Here is an 18,336-nt window from a genome sequence, read left to right as displayed (position 1 = left end):
GGCAGGGAAGAAAGCCTCCCCCGTTTCCCCCTCCCCACTGCCAATGTCTCTCCCCACCGTCGCGGGTGCCCTCACCTGCTTGGCTTGGGCGCTGAGCGTGTCGTACAGAATTGTGCCCGTCTGCCAGTTCTTGATCCGGGCATAGCGGGGAGGGTCGGCGGGGCGCTCGGCTGGCAAACTGTAGGCAGGGGGGGGAGAGGGAGGGAGGGGAGGTAGGTACAGAGAGATTCCCCTCCAAATGAGAGGGAGAAAGATGCCCCCCGGGCAGAATAATGGACGGTGCCCTGCCCATGCCATCTAAATGACAGGCATCGGGGCATGTTGCTAGGCTGGGATGAGGTGATAGGGGGTACCCCAAAGGGGCATTTGGGCAAAGGAGACCCCAAGGAACCCCGTGCTGGCTCTCAATCTGCCCACCATCCCAATGGATGGAGGTGCCAGCAGGAAACCTCCGTACCATTTCCAAGGCTGGCATCAGGGTATGGTGCCAGGATGGGTGGAGGAGGTGGAGGGCCCCCTCCCAAAAGGTGTATTTGGACAACTGAGACCCCCACGGAGACCCCAGCTGGCTGCCACTCTGCCAAGCCCCTCTGGCAGCTCAGTGGATGGGGCATTGAGCAGCGCCCAGTTCGTGCCATTTTGAAGACTGGCATCGTGCCAGGCTGGGATGAGGTGAGGGAGTGGGCTGGAGACCCAGCAGATGCTCCCCCAAAAGACTCATCCTGCCCGGCCCCCTGTCATCCCAATGGACGGAGGTGCCAGCTGTGTCCTGCCTATGCCAAGGCTGGCATCGGGGCATGGGGCCAGGCTGGGAAAAGGTGAGGGAGGGGGCTTAAGTTTCAGCAGTCTCCCCAAAGACGCCCTGGGCACAGAGACCCCTACTCAAGGAGACCACCAATAGGGGGGCATTTGCTCTTCCCAAGGGGGGCTTCGGGCATCTCCCATGGATGGGCAGTCCCGCCGTTTGTCCTAAGTCCCCCCCCCATGGTAACTTTGAATGGTCACTAAAGGAACAGGTGTTTTAGGATTCTGCAAGGGTCTTCCGCTGGAGCAGGGGGTTGGACTGGATGACACTCAAGGTCCCTTCCAAAGGGAGGGGGTCTTCATGCTGGATTTCAAAGTGAGGAAGGGGCTGCCACTCTGACAGGTGGGTGAGCCTGAGGGCCGAGGATCAGGGGTCCTCCCTGCCCTGACCCCACCCTGTTCGGAGGGGGGGGAGTGTGGACCCTTCCCCACCGCAGCCGACACTCCTGGGCAACCCCTTCCCCCTTTCAGCCCCCTCCCCACAATATGCTTGCCAGGAAGTCTTCTCTGGGATCAGCACCAGAGGAAACAGGGTCCGCAGGGGGGTGGGGTGGCAGGAGGAGGAAGACGAAGCGTCCGGGGATCGAGACCCCCTTGAAGGGGAATTGTGGGGGGGGGAGCAGAGGTGGGGGTCCTACCCGTGCCTGGGCTGTCCAATGCACCTTCTAAGTATGCGGGGTGAGGTAAGGAGAGGGTGGGGCATTCCCAAGCACCTCCGAGCCCTGCTGGGGTTCAACCGTGGCTGATTTTAGCTTTTTGCGGGTGCTCAAGCCCCCTTTGAGCTCCCCCCCCCCACGCAGGGGGGATTTCAAGCCCCCTGCCCTTCCTGTGGGTTGAAAAACCCCTTTTGCCTCATGGGTTTCAATCCCGCTCTCCTCCCCAGTGTCAGGGTTCAAGCCCCTTCTCTGTCCCACCCCTGGGTTTAAACCCCCTCCTAGATTTAAAGCCCCCTCCCCTCGTTGGTTTGAAGCCCCCTCTTCCCTTTGCCCATAGATTTAACGCCCGCTCTCGCCCTCTCTGGGATCACAGCTCCTTCTCCCCCTTGTGGGTTGAAAGCCCAATCTGCCCCCCACCCACCCAAAGTAACTCCAAGGGTGGGCTTTTCTGCAACCCTGCCCCCTCCCCAAAGGAAGACCCCCTGCAGAAGTGGGACGGGGGGGGGAAATGTCCCTCCATCCAGTAAAGCTCAAAGCCTCTTCAGAGGTCCCGATTCTGGGAAAAGCCCACCGCCCCCTCTTCACCCCCCCCTGACCTGCTCTTGCCGCCGGGGTCGCTCTCATCCGAGGTGGAAGGCCGGTGTCGGGAGCAGAGGGTGCGCCCGCGGGTGCCGGGCTGCGCGGGACCCCCGGGCCAATTCCCCATGCCTCCGCTCGCTCCGACTCTCCCGCGAATGGCAGGAAATCCTGCGCTTTTCCTACGGCCGGGAAAGGCGGGTGGGGAGGGGGCCCGGAGGAGGAGGAGGAGGAAGAGGAGGAGAAGGAGGGTCCGATCCTGCCCGACAACCAGAGGGTCCGGAAACCCTCCGGGCATCTAGATGGGCCCCTGCCTTCCCCCCCTTTTCTTGTGCTGAGCGTCCACAGAAGGGGGGGAGAAGGGGCCCCACGGGGGCAGGAGGAGGGTCTGATCCTGTTCACTGCTGAATGATATCACATGAGGGAGGGGGAAGCAGCAGGGTCTCTACTGCTTCCCCCTCCCTCACCGGTACCGAGTGTCCCCAGAAGTTGGGTGGGGATGGGGGTGGGTCAGAGTGGCTGCCCCCTAACGCAAGAGTGGCTTAGGGTTGCCGTTTTGGTGTGCCACCATGGGGGGGGGGAATTACACTCCACAGGGGCAGGAGTGATCTCGGGAGTGGGAATCGGGGGTCTTTGGCCTGCCCTCAAACTTGCCCCCCACCCATCCCCATCTGTCCCGAACAAGGCTGGGCTTATTTTGGGAGGGTCCTGTGTTCTCCCCCCAACTGAGAGACACATTGATGCAGAGGGGGGGTTAGATGACCTCCGAGATCCCTTCCAACTCTGTGACTCTATGATTCTGTAAGGGTCTTCTGTTTGGGCAGGGGGTTGGACTAGATGACCTCCTGGGTACCTTCCACCTGTGCCTTTCTATGATTCTGTCCAGTGAACCACACTGTGTGTTCGTTTGTGTCGTTGCGGTTTTGTGGCAAAGGAAGACGAAAGAAGCCGTTGCCATTTGAGCTGGGAAAGATGCAGCCTGTTCCCCTTCCCCCCCAGCACCCCAATTCTTGGAGGGGGGGAATCCAGCCGTGGGAGACCCCTCACCCATCTCCCCATGGAGGACCCTCCCCAGATCCTCAACCTGGCCACGGGGCCTGCCCAACACAACCAGAGGAGCCGTGTCTTTGCTCCAGGGTGTCGGAGACGGGAAGCCGCACCTCGCATTTCCTTCCTCCGTCTTGGCTGCGTCCTGGCTGGGCCACGTGTGCAGCTCCACAACCACAAGGCCTTACACACCCACCTAAAGAGACGCCCAGAGAGCTTTCCTTTGAATTTGGATCGCGTCACCACGGGCTGGTTGCGACCGTCATAAGTCTGAAAAATGGACTTCAGACACAAGGGTCTCCTGCTTCAGTAGGGGGTCAGCTAGAAGACCTCCAAGTTCCCTTCAAACTGTAATTCTGTAAAGGTCTCCTGCTTGAGCAGGGGGTCAGCCTAGATGACCTCCAAGGTCCCTTCGAACTCTGTGATTCTGTAAAGGTCTCCTGCTTGAGCAGAGGATCAGCCTAGATGACCTCAGAGATCCCTTCGAACTCTGTGATTCTGTAAAGTTCTCCTGTTTGAGCAGGGGGTCAGCCTAGATGACCTCCTAGGTCCGTTCGAATTCTGTGATTCTGTAAAGTTCTCCTGCTTGAGCAGGGGGTCAGCCTAGATGACCTCTGGTGTGCCTTCAAACTCCGTGACTCTGCTAGGGTCTGAAATCCCGGCCTGCTCACCCCCTGTGAATCCCATCCCATCATATCCTAAGAAGCTCTCCCGCTCTCCATCCGTCTGCGTGGGTCATGGGACGGGAAGCCAGCCAGCCCATTCGTCACCTTGGGGCAGGGGGGGTCGTTAGGGGAGGAATGCCCCCCCCCCAAGTGATTCACCCTCCCTGTCCCTCCCCATCCCCGAATTGCCGGACCCCGGTGGTGTCCTTGAAGGAGAAACAGGTGGGACCCTCCCTTCTTTTCCGGAAGGCCACCGTGGGTCTCTCCTTCCCCAGGAACTGACCAACAGGAAGGGCGTTTCTCGCACTCACCACTTGCCACTAATACACACACGCACACACACACACACACAAAACTTGGAGTGACAATTGTTGAGGGCTTCCCCACAAATGGGAGGCGACCCAGAACTATGAAAGAGTGCATGGGATTTGGGATGGGGGGGGGTGTCCTTCGCTGGGAAGCATGAGCTGCGTTGCTCAGAGGATGCCTGGGGGTGGACTAGAAGACCTTGAGGTTTCCCGGAGGGGCCTCAAAAACGGTCTCTATCGTGGGAGTCCTCAACTTACGACCCTAAACTTCCAAGCGGGGGCATCCTTAAGTGGATCTCTCCCTAGTTTTACACCCATCCTTGCCCCAGTTGTTAAGCGAATCGGCAGCATTGGGAAGGCTGCCGCACCGTCTTTAAGCGAATAGAGCTTCCCCCATCCCCGTTGGACGTCGCTCGTGGGGAAGGTTGGTGAAGGGGATTGGGGGACTCTCTCTCTCTCTCTCTCTCCCTCTCTCTCTCTCTCTCTCTCTCTCTCTCTCTCTCTCTCTCACACACACACACACACACACACAGGGGGCAAAAACCGTCGTATATGAGGGTGAATAAGGGTGAAAGAGGGTCGTAGGTCAGTTTTGAAGGGCCCTTTTCACTTGGAAACATCACTAAATGAACTGTTGGAAGTGGAAGAATAGTAATTGTTCATAATATTTGAAGTCTGGGTTGTTATAATCTTATTTTTTCCTATTTTTTCCTATTTGTTTTGCAATCTCGAAGCCACCCCGAGGCACATTGTAAGGGTGGCACAAAACCTATAAAATAAAATAAAAATAAAAAATATTTAACATGAGATGAGATGATACAATATAATATCATAATGTAATAGGATAGAATAGAATAGAATAGGAATAGAATATTGTAGTATAGTGTAATGTAATGTAATAATATAATCTGAAATAATATAATATAATATAATATAATATAATATAATATAATATAATATAATATAATATAATATAATATAATATAATATAATATAATATAATATAATATAATATAATATAATATAATATAATATAATATAATATAATATAATCTGAAATAATATAATATAATATAATATAATATAATATAATATAATATAATATAATCTGAAATTAATATAATAAATATAATATAATCTGAAATAATATAATATAATATAATCTGAAATAATATAATATAATATAATCTGAAATAATATAATATAATATAATATAATATAATATAATATAATATAATATAATATAATATAATATAATATAATATAATATAATATAATATAATATAATATAATCTGAAATAATATAATATAATATAATAAATATAATAAATATAATATAATAAATATAATAAATATAATATAATATAATATAATATAATATAATATAATATATATAATATAATATAATATAATATAATATAATATAATATAATATAATATAATATAATATAATATAATATAATATAATATAATGTAATATAATGTAAGAAATCATTAAAAAATAACAGAAAAAATAAGCAAGAGACCTTTAGAGTATTATAGACTGGGAAGGGACTTTTGAGGTCATCTAGTCCGATCCCCTGCTCCAAGGGGAGGAAAAGAGATTGAGGATGGGGACAATGGGCCAAGCCCAGCTCCCTGGGGAAAGTGCAGGATCCGTGCCAGCAACTGGGACGTCTGCCCCCCCCCCCCGAGTTTCTCTGCACCGGTTGGCGTCACCCTGAGGGGGGGGAAGTAGGAAACTCTCTTTCCATCCGCCCATCCGCCCCTCCCTCTCTGCCTGGAAGCCTCACTGACGACAGCCTTCCAGCCAATCATGTGGCTGGCCCAGGAATCTCCATGTGGGGGGGGGAAGGTGTCTCTGGCCAGGAGGGGTCCCTCCTTGGGTTGGGGGCTCACAGCTTGGGAGGCAAAAGCAGAACCCCAAAACCTGCAAGGGGAAAGGCAGCCTTCCAATCCAGACTCGCTCACAGCTTTGCCTTCCTCGCAGGGCTGTCGCGCCCGATGGGGTAGCTAGTCCGGGGTTTGGGGGGCTGCCCCAAAGAAGAGAGGGTCCACGTCTTTTCTGAAGCACCGGAAAGCCGGACGAGAAGCAAGGGATGAAAACCCACGGAGGAGAGAAGCAACCTGGAACGAAGGAGAAATTTCCTAACGGAGGACAACGAACCAGTGAAACTGCTTGCCACTGGAAGGTGTGGGTGCTTCATCCCTGGAGGTTTTTAAGAAGAGACTGGGCAGACACTTGTCTGAAATGGTAGAGGAGCTCCTGCTTGAGCAGAAGGTTGGACTAGATGACTTCCGAAGTCTCTTCCAGCTTTGTTATTCTGTAAGGCTCTCCTACTCAACCAAGGGGTTGGACTAGATGACTGCACAAGTCCCTTGCAGGTCCATTCTGATCAATAGATATATAGATGAGAGAGAGGGGGGGGGATGGACGGACGGATGGACGGACGGACAGACAGACAGACAGATAGTCAGACAGATTGATGGATGGATGGATGGATGGATGGACGGATGGACGGATAGACAGATAGACAGATAAATAGATAAATGATAGAGAAAAAAGGAAGGAAGGAAGGAAGAAACATCTAGATAAAGATAGATAGATGATAGATAGATAGATAGATGATAGATAGATAGATAGATAGATAGATAGATAGATAGATAGATAGATAGATAGACGGACAGAGAGAGATAGAAAGATGGACAGACGGATGGACAGACGGATGGACAGATGGATGAGATAGACAGACAGACAGACAGACGGGTGGATGGATGGACGGATGATAGATAGATAGATAGATAGATAGATAGATAGATAGATAGATAGATAGATAGATAGATAGATAGATAGATAGATAGACGGACAGAGAGAGATAGAAAGATGGACAGACGGATGGACAGACGGATGAACAGATGGATGAGATAGACAGACAGACAGACAGATGGGTGGATGGATGGACGGATGATAGATAGATAGATAGATAGATAGATAGATAGATAGATAGATAGATAGATAGATAGATAGATAGACAGACAGACAGACGGACGGACAGAGAGAGATAGAGAGATGGACAGACAGACGGACATATGGATGAGATAGATAGACAGACAGACAGACGGGTGGATGGACGGACGGATGAATGATAGATAGATGATAGATAGATAGATAGATAGATAGATAGATAGATGGTAGATAGATAGATAGATAGATAGATAGATAGATAGATAGATAGATAGATAGATGATAGATAGATAGATAGATAGATAGATAAGATAGATAAGATAGATATGAGAGAAGGGGGACACCCTCTCCTGCTCTCCGATGCCACACAGACCCTGGCCGGCCCCTTCCGGAGACCCTCGGCCCACCTTGCCAGCATGTTGGGCAGAGGCAGCCCCCCCCCGGTGCACAGGTGTTTTCTGGATGAGTCACACCCGATTTGGGACGGAGCCAGCTGGGTTCCCTCCCTCGGCTGTTGCCAGCATGGCGCGTCCCACGGCTGCCCTGCTCTTGTTCCAGATATTTGATATTCAAGCGGGGTGGAAAATCTGCTATAAATACTTCCATAAATAAAGTGTCTGCTGGGCCGGCTCAGACCGCGGGGGAGGCTGGCACCAACCCCAGGGCCCAGGCTTCCTTTGGTGACTGTCGACATGCCCAGGCCCTCCCCAAGCCTGCAGGCGGCATCTCTCCCCAGAGACCCCGGCGGGTGCCCGGCCAGTGAGCCGGATGTCCCAGGGAGGTCACCGGGGCCAAGCGCAGGGCCACGTCAGTTTCTTCCCGTCGGTGGGAGGTGGAAGCGGGGAGGAAGTCTTCGTTCTCCAGGAATCGGGGCCCAAACCAGGCCCGGATTTGGTCCCCCCCCCCCCTAGCCAAAAGAGAGGTTGCAACTTTGGAGAAAGTGCAGAGAAGAGCAACTAAAATGGTTAGAAGCCTGGAGGCGAAAAGGTACGACGGACGGTCGCAGCATTTGGGTTTGGCCAGTCTAGTAAAAAGAAGGCTAAGTGGGGGGGGACGGGGGGACAGGAGAGCAGGGTTTCAAGATTTGGGGGGGCTGCCCCGAAGAAGAGGGGGGTCCATTTGTTTTCCAAAGCACCGGAAGGCAGGATGAGGAACCCATGGATGGAAACCAATCGAGAAGAGAAGAGAAGTAATCTGGAATGAAGGAGAAACTTCCTCACAGGGAGGACAATTAACCAGAGGAACTGCTTGCCACTGGACGCAGTGGGTGCTCCGTCACTGGAGGTTTTGAAGAAGAGACCGGACAGCCACTTGTCTGGAATGGTACAGGGTCTTCTGCTTGGGCAGGGGGTTGGTCTAGATCAGTGGTGGGCAACCTTTTTTTTCAACTGAGCCAAATCTCGCCAAAACCACGATTGAAATTTACTTTGAGAGCCACATTTTTAAAACCGAAAATACATAGGATGGTACACTGTTTTTAGTTTCAATAAGTTTTTATTGAGAATATTCTGCATGCAAGTATCCACATAGGTCGGGAGGATACAAATAACACAACTAATAAAACAAAAACTTTAGAACGATATTATTTATCGATAACGTTAAATTCCGTAAAATTTGCCTTACAATGTGGAGAAAATTACATCCTGACATTGACTGACAAAGTCACAACCACTAATGTGAACATTGGCCTTGCATTTCCTTGGATAGTTTGAGTAAGTCAGGTTTGTATGTTGTTGTTTTTAATTTCATCTCTCTCTCCCACTTTCTTTCTTTTTTTCTTTTTCTTTCTCTCTCTCTCTCTCTCTGGCTCTTTGTCTCTCTCTCCCTCCCCCCCCATCTCTGTCACTCTGTGTGTGTCTGTCTCTGTCTCTCCCTCTGTCTCTCTCCCCTCCCTTCCTCTCTCTCTGTCACTCTGTGTATGTGGGTGTGTCTGTCTCTCACTCATTCACTTAATCACTCACTCTGTGTGTGTCTCTCTGTCTGTCTGTCTGTCTCTCCCACCCTCCCCCTCTCTGTCTCTGTGTGTGTGTGTGTGTCTGTCTGTCAGTCTCTCTCTGATTCCCTCCCTCACTCCCTCTCTCTGTTCCTCTCTCTGTCTGTCTTTCTCACTCACACACACACACACACACACACACTGTGGTCACCTTGTTGAGTGTTCCAATCACATTTGAAACACTCAACAACTGGCCTGCATTTATGGTATTTTGCAGCATTCTGCAGTCATAGGACCAAAACTGGTTGTCACTCGCCCGGGCTTTTGCAGAAGCTTCCCTCCGAAGCCCGAGAGGAGGGAGGGGAGCGGGCACCCGGCACACAGAAGAGCCGCATTAAAGGGTGTAAAGAGCCGCATGTGGCTCCCGAGCCGCGGGTTGCCCACCACTGGTCTAGATGGCCTCTGAGGCTACTTCCAATTCAGATTCTGTCATTCTTTCATCCATCATCTGTCCATCCCTCCCTCCCTTTCTTTGTACCTCCCTCACTCCATCCATCTATCCATCTATCCAGCTCTCCCTCCATCCATTTATCCATCCATCTGTCCCTCTTTGTCCCTCCCTCCCTCCCTCCCTCCATTTCTTCCATCCCTCCCTCCCTCTCTTTGTCCCTCCCTCCCTCCATTTCTTCCATCCCTCCATCCATCCATCCATCCATCCATCCATCCATTCGTCTCCATCTATCCCTCCCTCCCTCCCTCCCTCCCTCCATCCCACCTTCTCTCCATCCATCCATCCCTCTCCATCTATCCCTCCATCCCTCCATTTATCCATCCATCTCTCTCTTTGTCCCTCCCTCCATTTCTTTCCTCCCTCCATCCCTCCTTCCCTCCATCCCTCTTCATCTATCCATCCTCTCCATCTATCCATCCCTCTCTCATTTCATCCATCCATCCCTCTCTTTGTCCCTCCCTCCCTCCCTCCCTCCAACCCTCTTCATCAATCCCTCCCTCCCTCCCTTCTGCCCTTCATACATCCATCCCTCCATCCATTTATCCATCCATCCATCCTTCTCTTCGTCCCTCCTTCCCTCCATCTATCGTCTTTTTCTTGGACTTTGTAGAAGAGCAAGGACTACAAAACCTCTTTTCCGCCACCTCCTGGGGAAAACGAAGAACTACAAGAAACAAGCCAGTTTCTAACCGGAAGCCAACATGGGTTTGTCCAAAGCAGAAACAGGCCAGACAATTGTGACAAAGTTGGTGGATCAATGAAATGCTGTGACCATGAACAGAGTCCTCGACTTACGATGATTCATTTAGTAACCCTTTGCAATGACAACAGCATTGAAACTAATGACAGTTTTCCACACTTGGGACGGTTGCAGCCTCTCCCTGATCAGAATTCAGCCGCTTAAAGATGTGCTTATCGCTGATGGGGACGAATGGCAGTTGAAAACTTTGGAACAGCTGTTGGAAGAAGGAATTACTTTAAATTGGTTACATTACATACAGCTTCAGAAGAGATGGGAAGAAGATCGCAGGGTCGGTTTTATGGATAAAGAAGTGGAACTGATTAAGCAGATAAAAGAGACTGGTCCAAAACAAGTTAAAAGAATATATAATGTACTGTTAGAAAGAGACTCAGAAAATGAATTGGTTAAGGATTGTATGATTAAATGGGCTCAGAATTTTGGTGAAGTGGTTATGTTGGAAACGTGGGAAAAAATATGGATTCAGAATGTTAAATTTACACAGTCACAGAATTTAAGGGAGAATTTTTATAAAATGTTTTACAGATGGTATTTAGATCCTAAAAAATTATCATGCATGTACCCAAATGTTCAACCAAAATGTTGGAGATGCGGGTGTCTAGATGCTACTTTTTTTCATGTATGGTGGACTTGTAACAAGGTTAAAGCTTTTTGGATAAAAATATGGTGGGTTATGCAGAATGTATTTAAGAAAAGAATACAATTCACTCCGCAAATGTTTTTATTGGGTATAGTTAAGGATTTTACCAAAGGGGAAACAAAATTGGCCTTGTATATGGTTACAGCAGCTAGGTTGTTGATTGCGCAACATTGGAAAAAAGATTTTTTACCGACAATTGATCAATGGATTCAGAAGGTGGCGGGGTTCGCTGAAATGGCAAAAATTTCAGCTTTCTTAAAAGCTCAGAAACAGGAGGAATATACACAGGAGTGGGCAAAATGGATTGATTATATACAGAATAAATACCAGACTAGGAGTTATTATGTAGCCTTTAGGTAAGAATGTTTAGATTGATAGATGATCAGAGTAAATAATATATGGGATGTTTGGAATTGTTAGAGTGGTATACAGCGGAAGTCAGGGGGGTGGATTTGTGTGGGAGGTGGGGGAGGGTTAGGGTGGAGGGTGGGGTAATATATATGTATGAATAAATTAGAAGATGGGATTAACGAAACATTGTTATTCTAGGAGAAATTTATATTAAGAGTTATAGATGTTAAATTAGCTTAGAAAATGGGATCAATGTGTTATTATTAATCTAAGAGAAATTTATATTGTGTTTGTTGGGAGGAGAGGGGTTACGAGTAATTTATTTTAAGATGGGGGGAGGGGAGGGGGCAAAGTATTTGGTATAATATTTGAATGTGAATTTTTGCGGGGGGGGGGGTTGGGGGGTATAGCATTTGTATGAGATTTACATTGTATGGCGGGGGGGGTGAAAAGGGGGAAAATCTGTTTGTACAAAACTCTTTTAATTAAAAAAAAAAAAGAATTCAGCCGCTTGGCAACTGACTCACATTTATGACGGTTCCAGGGTCTCGGGGTAAAGCGATTCCCTTTTGCGACCTTGGGACAGGCAAAGTGCATGGGGAAGCCAGATTCACTTAATGACCACGTCACTAACTTCCGAACCAGGTTACTAAGAACTGTGGTGATTCACTCAACCACCACGGCAAGAAAGGTCGCAAAAGAGGGCAGAACTCACTTAACAACGTTTTTTGCTTAGCAACAAAGGTTATGGGCTCAGTTGCAGACAATTATTCTCAAGAAAAGAATACAGAATCATAGAAGAAGAGGGCGCCTTGGAGGTCATCTAGTCCAGCCCCCTGCTCAAGTAGGAGACCCTTATAGAGTCAGACAGCTGGAAGGGTCCTTGGAGGTCATCTAGTCCAACCCCCTGCTCAAGCAGGAGACCCTTATAGAGTCAGACAGCTGGAAGGGTCCTTGGAGATCATCTAGTCCAACCCCCTGCTCAAGCAGGAGGCCCTTACAGAATCACAGAGTTGGAAGAGATCTTGGAGGTAATCTAGTCAACCCCACCCCCCACACCACCCCCGCTTGAGCAGGACTAGCGATCTGTGAGCTTGCTTCTAACTCTCTCCATCTATGATTCTGGAAGGTTTGAGCAGGGGCTGGACTAGATGACCTCCAAGGGGCCTTCCCAGTGTATTATTCCGAGATCTCTGTTTCTGGGGGTCCTTGGGGGGAAACACACCGGGCCAGATACCTCCCTCCCCCTTCCGCCTTTCCGGGAAGACGCTGTGCGGTCTCCGCCCCGGGGCGCGTGGTGTGTGTGTGGAGCTTGCCTTTCCCCACTGATGAGGGGAGGGAGGGGCCGCCCCGGAATCTCCTTCGCTCCCAATCCCCCCGCCCCTCCAAGAGAGAAAACCGGGAGGCGACGGTGCGTTCAGCACCTTGGAGAGCGCCACGGGCTCGAGCGCGCAGGCGCGGCCGCGTTTCCAGCGAAAGGGAGCGAAATAGGCCAGGAGCCTCTCGGCTTCCTTGGCCTGATGGCTGGCGGGCCGCCTGGCCTCCCTCCGGGCGGAGCTTTAGGGGAGGGGGAGGGGGAGGCGGGAGTGGCAGTTGTGAGTGTGCGCAACATAGCGATCTCTCCCTCCCTCTCCCTCTCCCTTTCTTTCTGCTTCTCTCTCCCTCCCTTTCTCTCTTTGCGATGGGCTTTAAGCCAGTCCGCAATAAAGGAGATTATTCGGAGCTCAAGGTGGAAATGACCTTGGGGGGCTCTTTGATTTTGGGGTTTTTTTTGCTTGCAGACGTTTCATTACTCAAACTAGAGAATGTCATCAGTACTAGAAGGGAGGGGTTGTCCTCCTTCCCTTCCCTCTCCCTTCCAACCTCCCTCCCTTCTAGCCCTGTTGATGTTCCCTAGTTGGGTCATGAAACATCTGCAAGAAAGCTAAGGTTAGAAGAAATGTCCTTCTGGGTTCAGTTCCGGGGGGCGGGGGGGGGAGAGACTGCTTGGAAAGATGGTTTAACGGCCGGAGAGGATCACATGGCTGGAGTTCCTGAACAGAAAAGATGATCACATGCTTCCAGATGTTGGGTGAAGAAGAAGAAAAGAGAGTGCGATGATGAAAGTCCCTGGTTTTATGCCCTCTCTGGCCTTTGATCTTGAGCTTGTATTCTGATTGGTTGTCAAGACTCCCATGGGGCCATGCAGGGGCACCTCTCTAGGCTGTGCTTTGAGTCCAAGTTTGGTTGCCTTGCTGGCTGATGTCGTTTCCCTGAGTGCCTTGGGGTGAGTTTCTGTGGAAAGCTAATACTACCTTTGTTGTGTAGAGTAGACTAACTCAGGCTGTTTAATGTCCCATTGACAAAGTGGGGCTATTAAGAGTGAGTCTGTTTCCTGCCTAAAAACATGTTTCTCCATTTCTGATCCAGGGAAATATAATATTCTGCCTTTTTTAATATTTCCCAGAATATTTCATTTTTCTAAGAGAGGGGTGGTGCTAACTTCCTACGCAACCTACCTTCAGAAAGCACCAGGGAACTGTCTGTATCTCCCTCCCTCCCTCTCCCTCCCTCTCTCTCCCCCACACCCCTACCTCCTTATTTTCCAAGGCATCAACCTAGCAGTTCAGGCAGTGGGGATTCCCCCAGCAGACGTTGTGGGTGCTCAAATGGCATACAGTACAATAACCAGCCTGAGCAGGGGGTTGAACTAGATGATCTCCAAAGTCCCTTCCAACTTTGTGATTCTGCAATTCTGTAAGGGTTTGTTTGCTGCTCGGGGAGGGGGTAGGACTAGAAGACCTCCAAGGCCCCTTCCAACTGTGTCATTCTATGATGCTATAAAGGTCTCCTGCTCGGACAGGGGCTTGGACTGGATGACCTCCGAGGTCCCTTCCAACGCCATGAGTCTCTTATTTTACACGCTTCGGAAACGCTCCTTCGGGCGAGGCCGTTGCCAACTGTCTCCGCCTTCTTCCGCAGTCGGCCCACGCTGCTGACTCAGAGATCCCGACGGCAAGCCGATATTTCACAGGCTCTTTTTAACGACATCGTATAACCACCGAGCGAAACGTCCTGGCGAGAATCGTTCTGGATTTTGATTTCCAACCCCGGACTCATCTGTGGATAAGCAATTTTTCCATCCTCCACTGAAGCGATTAATAACTGGGGGAGGAGGGGGGGTTGTCTCTCCAATGGGGGGGGCACTGCAAATGAGGAGGCGGGTTGAACCCTCCTGACTGTGTTAATTTTGAACTTTCAGTGAATGAAATGGAAAGAGCACAAGAAGCCAAAAGGGCCCGAGAAGCTCGGCTGGAAAAAGGGCATTGGACAGCATCCCCCAAGTCCTCGGTTCTCGGAGGCTGAAGACAACGAGAAAGGGAGCCAGGCTGGCAAGCCTTCGCCTCCATTGATAGAAGGGTAGTTCTCATGGGGGCCGGCCCCTGCCTCTCCTTTTTTCTGTCTTTCTTTCTCTTTCTTTCTCCCTCTTTATTTTTTTCTCTTTCTTTCCTCCTTTCCTCTTCCCTTCCTCTCTCCCTCTCTCCTTCTTTCCTTGTTTCTTTTCTTCCTTTTTTCCTTCTTTTTCTCTTTCCTTTTCTTTCTTCCTTTCTTTCCTCCCTCACTCTCTCCTTCCTTCCTTCTTTCTTTCTCTTTCTCTTTCTTTCCTTCCTTCCTTCTTTCTTTCTCTTTCTTTCTTTCCTTCCTTCCTTCCGTTTTCCTCCATGCCTGTCATTCTGTTCATGCCTCTCCTCCCATTCCTGGCGCGTCCTTCTCTCCTCCTCGTCTATTTTAGGGCTGACAATGTCCTAAAATTCCTCCTCTGCTGCTCCCTTTTGTTCAGCTTCCCCTTTCAAGCCTGCCTGACAGAGGCTCTAAAATTATCCTCCTGTGGACACCTTACACAAAGGCTCTCCAAAGACCTCCCTCCCTCTTGGGGGAGGGGGATGATTGTGGGGGAGAGCAGGAGAGGGCAACCAGCAGCAAAGTGGGGTGGGGGGGTCGTGTTCAGTAACTGGGGGGAGGGGTCTTAAAAAGTCCATCCAGGTGGAGGGTATGGAAAGGATTTGGGGGGGGGGAAGCCATCTGGTGTCAAAGGTCAAAGGGTCAAAGCCTAGGGCCAAGGGCCAAAGCAGCCTGGGACCCTTGGCTTGGGAGAAAAGGGTGAGGGGCTCCGAGCACAAAAGACCCTCCGATCTGCACTCAAATAGCCAATGTAGAGTCCAGGAAAAGGACAGAGGGTCTCCCCCTCCCACCCACAATGGGTCAAGGCAGATGGCTACTTCTCTGTCCTTAAATGGGTCTGGGGGGGGACAGAGATGGGGATGGGCAGGCCTAGGAAGAATGGGACTCTGGCTTAGGTGAGGCACGAGGGGGGGATCTCTCAAGGTAGACCCTTGGAGGGTTTTCTGGCCTGGTTAATAACAGATGGAGAACAACAGCGCACAATAACAGAATCCCAAAGCTGGAAGGGACCTCTGAGATCATCTAGTCCATCCCCTTGCTCAAGCAGGAGACCCTGAACAAAATTACAGAATCATGGAAGGATTCTTGGAGGTCATCTAGTCCAGCCCCCTGCTTGAGCAGGAACTCCTAGAACATTCCAGATAGTCCAGTTGCTTCTTTAAAAGCTCCAGTGATGAAACACCTACAACCTCTGGAGATATTCCCCTGGTTCATCAATCAATCAATCAATTAGAATAGAGCTGGAAGGGACCTTTGAGGTCTTCTAGTCCAACCCTCTGCTCAACAAGGAAAATTGTTCCATTAGTTAATTCTGTCTGTCTGTCTGTCTGGCTAGCTAGCTAGCTAGCTATTCATTCTCTCTCTCTCTCTCTCTCTCTCTCTCTCTCTCTCTCTCTCTCTCTCTCTCTCTCTCTCTCTCTCTCTCTCTCTCTCTCTCCTCCCTCCTCCCCCCTCTCTCATCTATCAGAATAGAACTGGAAGGGACCTTGGAGGTCTTCTAGTCCAACCCCCTGCTCAGGCTGAAGACCCTATATCATTTCAGACAGGTGACTGTCCAGTCTCTTCTTCAAAACCTCCAGCAACGAAGCACCAACGACTTCTGGTGACAAGCAGTTCCACTGATTAATTAATTGTCCTCCCTGTCAGGAAGTTTCTCCTTCATTCCAGGTTGCTTCTCTACTCGATTAGTTTCCATCTTTTGTTTCTCATCCTGCCTTCCGGAGGTGCTTTGGGAAACAAGTGGACCCCCTCTTCTTTGGGGCAGCCGCTCAAGTACTGGAAGTCCACTTTCACGTCTGTCCGTCTCCCCCGGTCCTTCTTTCCTCTCCGCTGACCCATCCCCAATTCTCGGACGAGAAATGAAGGAGTGAACCATTTGAAACGACAAAATAAAATCAGTGGTTGTGGTTGTTGTTTAAAGAAAAAGCACTTTTGGGGGCAACCGTGATGTGGATGATGGAACCTCTCCACAGACGCTGGAGGGTGTGTGTGCGTGTGTGCGTGTGTGCGTGTGTGCGTGTGATTTGGCTCAGCCCCACCCACTTTTCTTCTTCTACAGACACATCCCGCGCCGTCCCCCCTGGGTTCAAGGCTGTTTACTCTCCTCGGGGCCTTGGGGAAAAAACGTGGGTCTGGTTTTGTTTCTCCGATGCTCCCTGGGTTAATTGGCAGGCGGTGTGGGAGGTGTGACCGTCCCTTTTTCCACTCGTGAGATTCCCCCAGGAGTTGTGTGGGCCCCGAAGTGGCAACCAGGGGACCTCGGCTCTCCTGCCGGTGTTCAGAGAGCTTGGAAAGCCCACAATTACAGAATCACCGAGGTGAAAGGGACCTCGGAGGTCATCTAGCCCAACCCCCAGCTCAAGCGGGAGACCCTGACAGAGTCATAGAATGACAGAGTTGGAAGGGACTTTTGAGGTCATCCAGTCTAACCCCCTGCTCTGTACCAATTTACAAAAGGGAAAGGAAAGAGAATTGCTGATTGCTGACAAAGTATCATGATCGTCGCATAGGTATACAAAGCAACGCCATCCCATAATACCCCATTCAGTCTTTAATTCTACTTCATTCTCCTATAAGCCACAATGGCATGGGGGGGGGGCCTCTCTGGCTGGAAAGCTGGCAGCCTGGGTTCGAGACCTGAGCGCCAGGGTACGGGGCGTGTTCCCATCCTCACTCCAGCTCCTCCCAGTTCAAAAGCATGTAAATGTGACTAGATCAATAGGCACCACTTTGGTGGGAAAGTAACAGAGCGCTGTGATGTCATGTTGGACACACAACCACCGAAATCTCTTCCGACAGCGCTGGCAAAAGGGCCTTGAAAGGGAGATGACGCCGCCCTCTCTATTCGGCAACAATTAACGGAGTAAAATCCACAGGGACCCCTTTTTCCTATTACACTGTGTAACTTGGGGGTCCCCAATCTACCTGGCTGCAGCTTGTTCGAAATGGGGCCACAGGAGAAATGACCAAGCGTGCGCGTACAATGTTCCACTTGCTCAAGCGGTTCGCTAGCACATGCACTCGTGCAAACCTCTGCTCACGTGAGTGGAGGACGCATTGCGCACAAGGATAACCAACCTCCACTCAAGCACCCCTGCTTATGGGAATGAGGCCTCACGCGCAAGCGTCAGTGCCTCCCTCTCGGCCGAGGGGAGTTTCATGTACGAGCGCAATTGCTTGCGTCTCGTGCGAGTGGAGTTTTGTGGGTGAGCGTAAGGGCCTACGTCTTGCGTGAGTGGAGTTTCCTGCGGGAGTGCAAGTCCTTGCTCTCCGCTCGCGCACGAAGCCCTATTCGCACGAGGGCAGGATGCACCCTGCCGCTCACAGAAATGGAGTGGCGCACACACATTTGTCCCTGCCACTCACATACCCTCCTCCTCATCCCATACCCGGTCCGGCTACTGAGCTGGGAAGGTTGTGGACGGGCGATATAGGTTGATAGCGTTTGAGTCTTTTTTTAAAACTAAGCCAAAGGTCGGTTTTGCTCCCTGCCAGACCTTCCGCTGGATGCCTCTAACCACAGCTTCAGCTAATCGCCACATCAACCTTCTTTAATTCCGGTCAGAGGGTGGCTTGGCGGTGTGTAACTCAGGGCAGTGTGAGAACCGCATCCTGTCGGCCCGACTTTTGTGGTCAGCTGACGGAGGGGTTGCGTTTGACTCTGCCGGGAAGTCTTTCC

The 18,336-nt window shown here is 50.3% G+C and overlaps 1 protein-coding gene across 8 annotated transcripts in view; it reads right to left on the bottom strand.

Moving 5' to 3' along the window:
* LOC309400651 (nitric oxide synthase 3-like) overlaps positions 1–3,078 on the bottom strand; it is a 31,735-nt gene extending 28,657 nt beyond the window's left edge. For 4 of the 8 annotated variants that reach the window (XM_081969218.1, XM_081969221.1, XM_081969222.1 and 1 more), the window contains exon 1: positions 76–428. In XM_081969218.1, the coding sequence (XP_081825344.1) occupies positions 76–297 (222 nt within the window). In that variant the 5' untranslated portion in view covers positions 298–428. Of the gene's footprint in view, positions 1–75; positions 1,257–2,056; positions 2,170–2,896 lie in introns of those variants that run through there. The other 4 variants (XM_081969220.1, XM_081969224.1, XM_081969219.1 and 1 more) reach the window with 3 other exon arrangements.
* Positions 3,079–18,336: the final 15,258 nt, after the last annotated feature.

The sequence above is a fragment of the Natrix helvetica genome (genome assembly GCF_964273705.1).
Source record: "Natrix helvetica genome assembly, chromosome: W".
Lineage (NCBI taxonomy): Eukaryota > Metazoa > Chordata > Lepidosauria > Squamata > Natricidae > Natrix > Natrix helvetica.
This window is presented reverse-complemented; position numbering and strand designations above follow the sequence as displayed.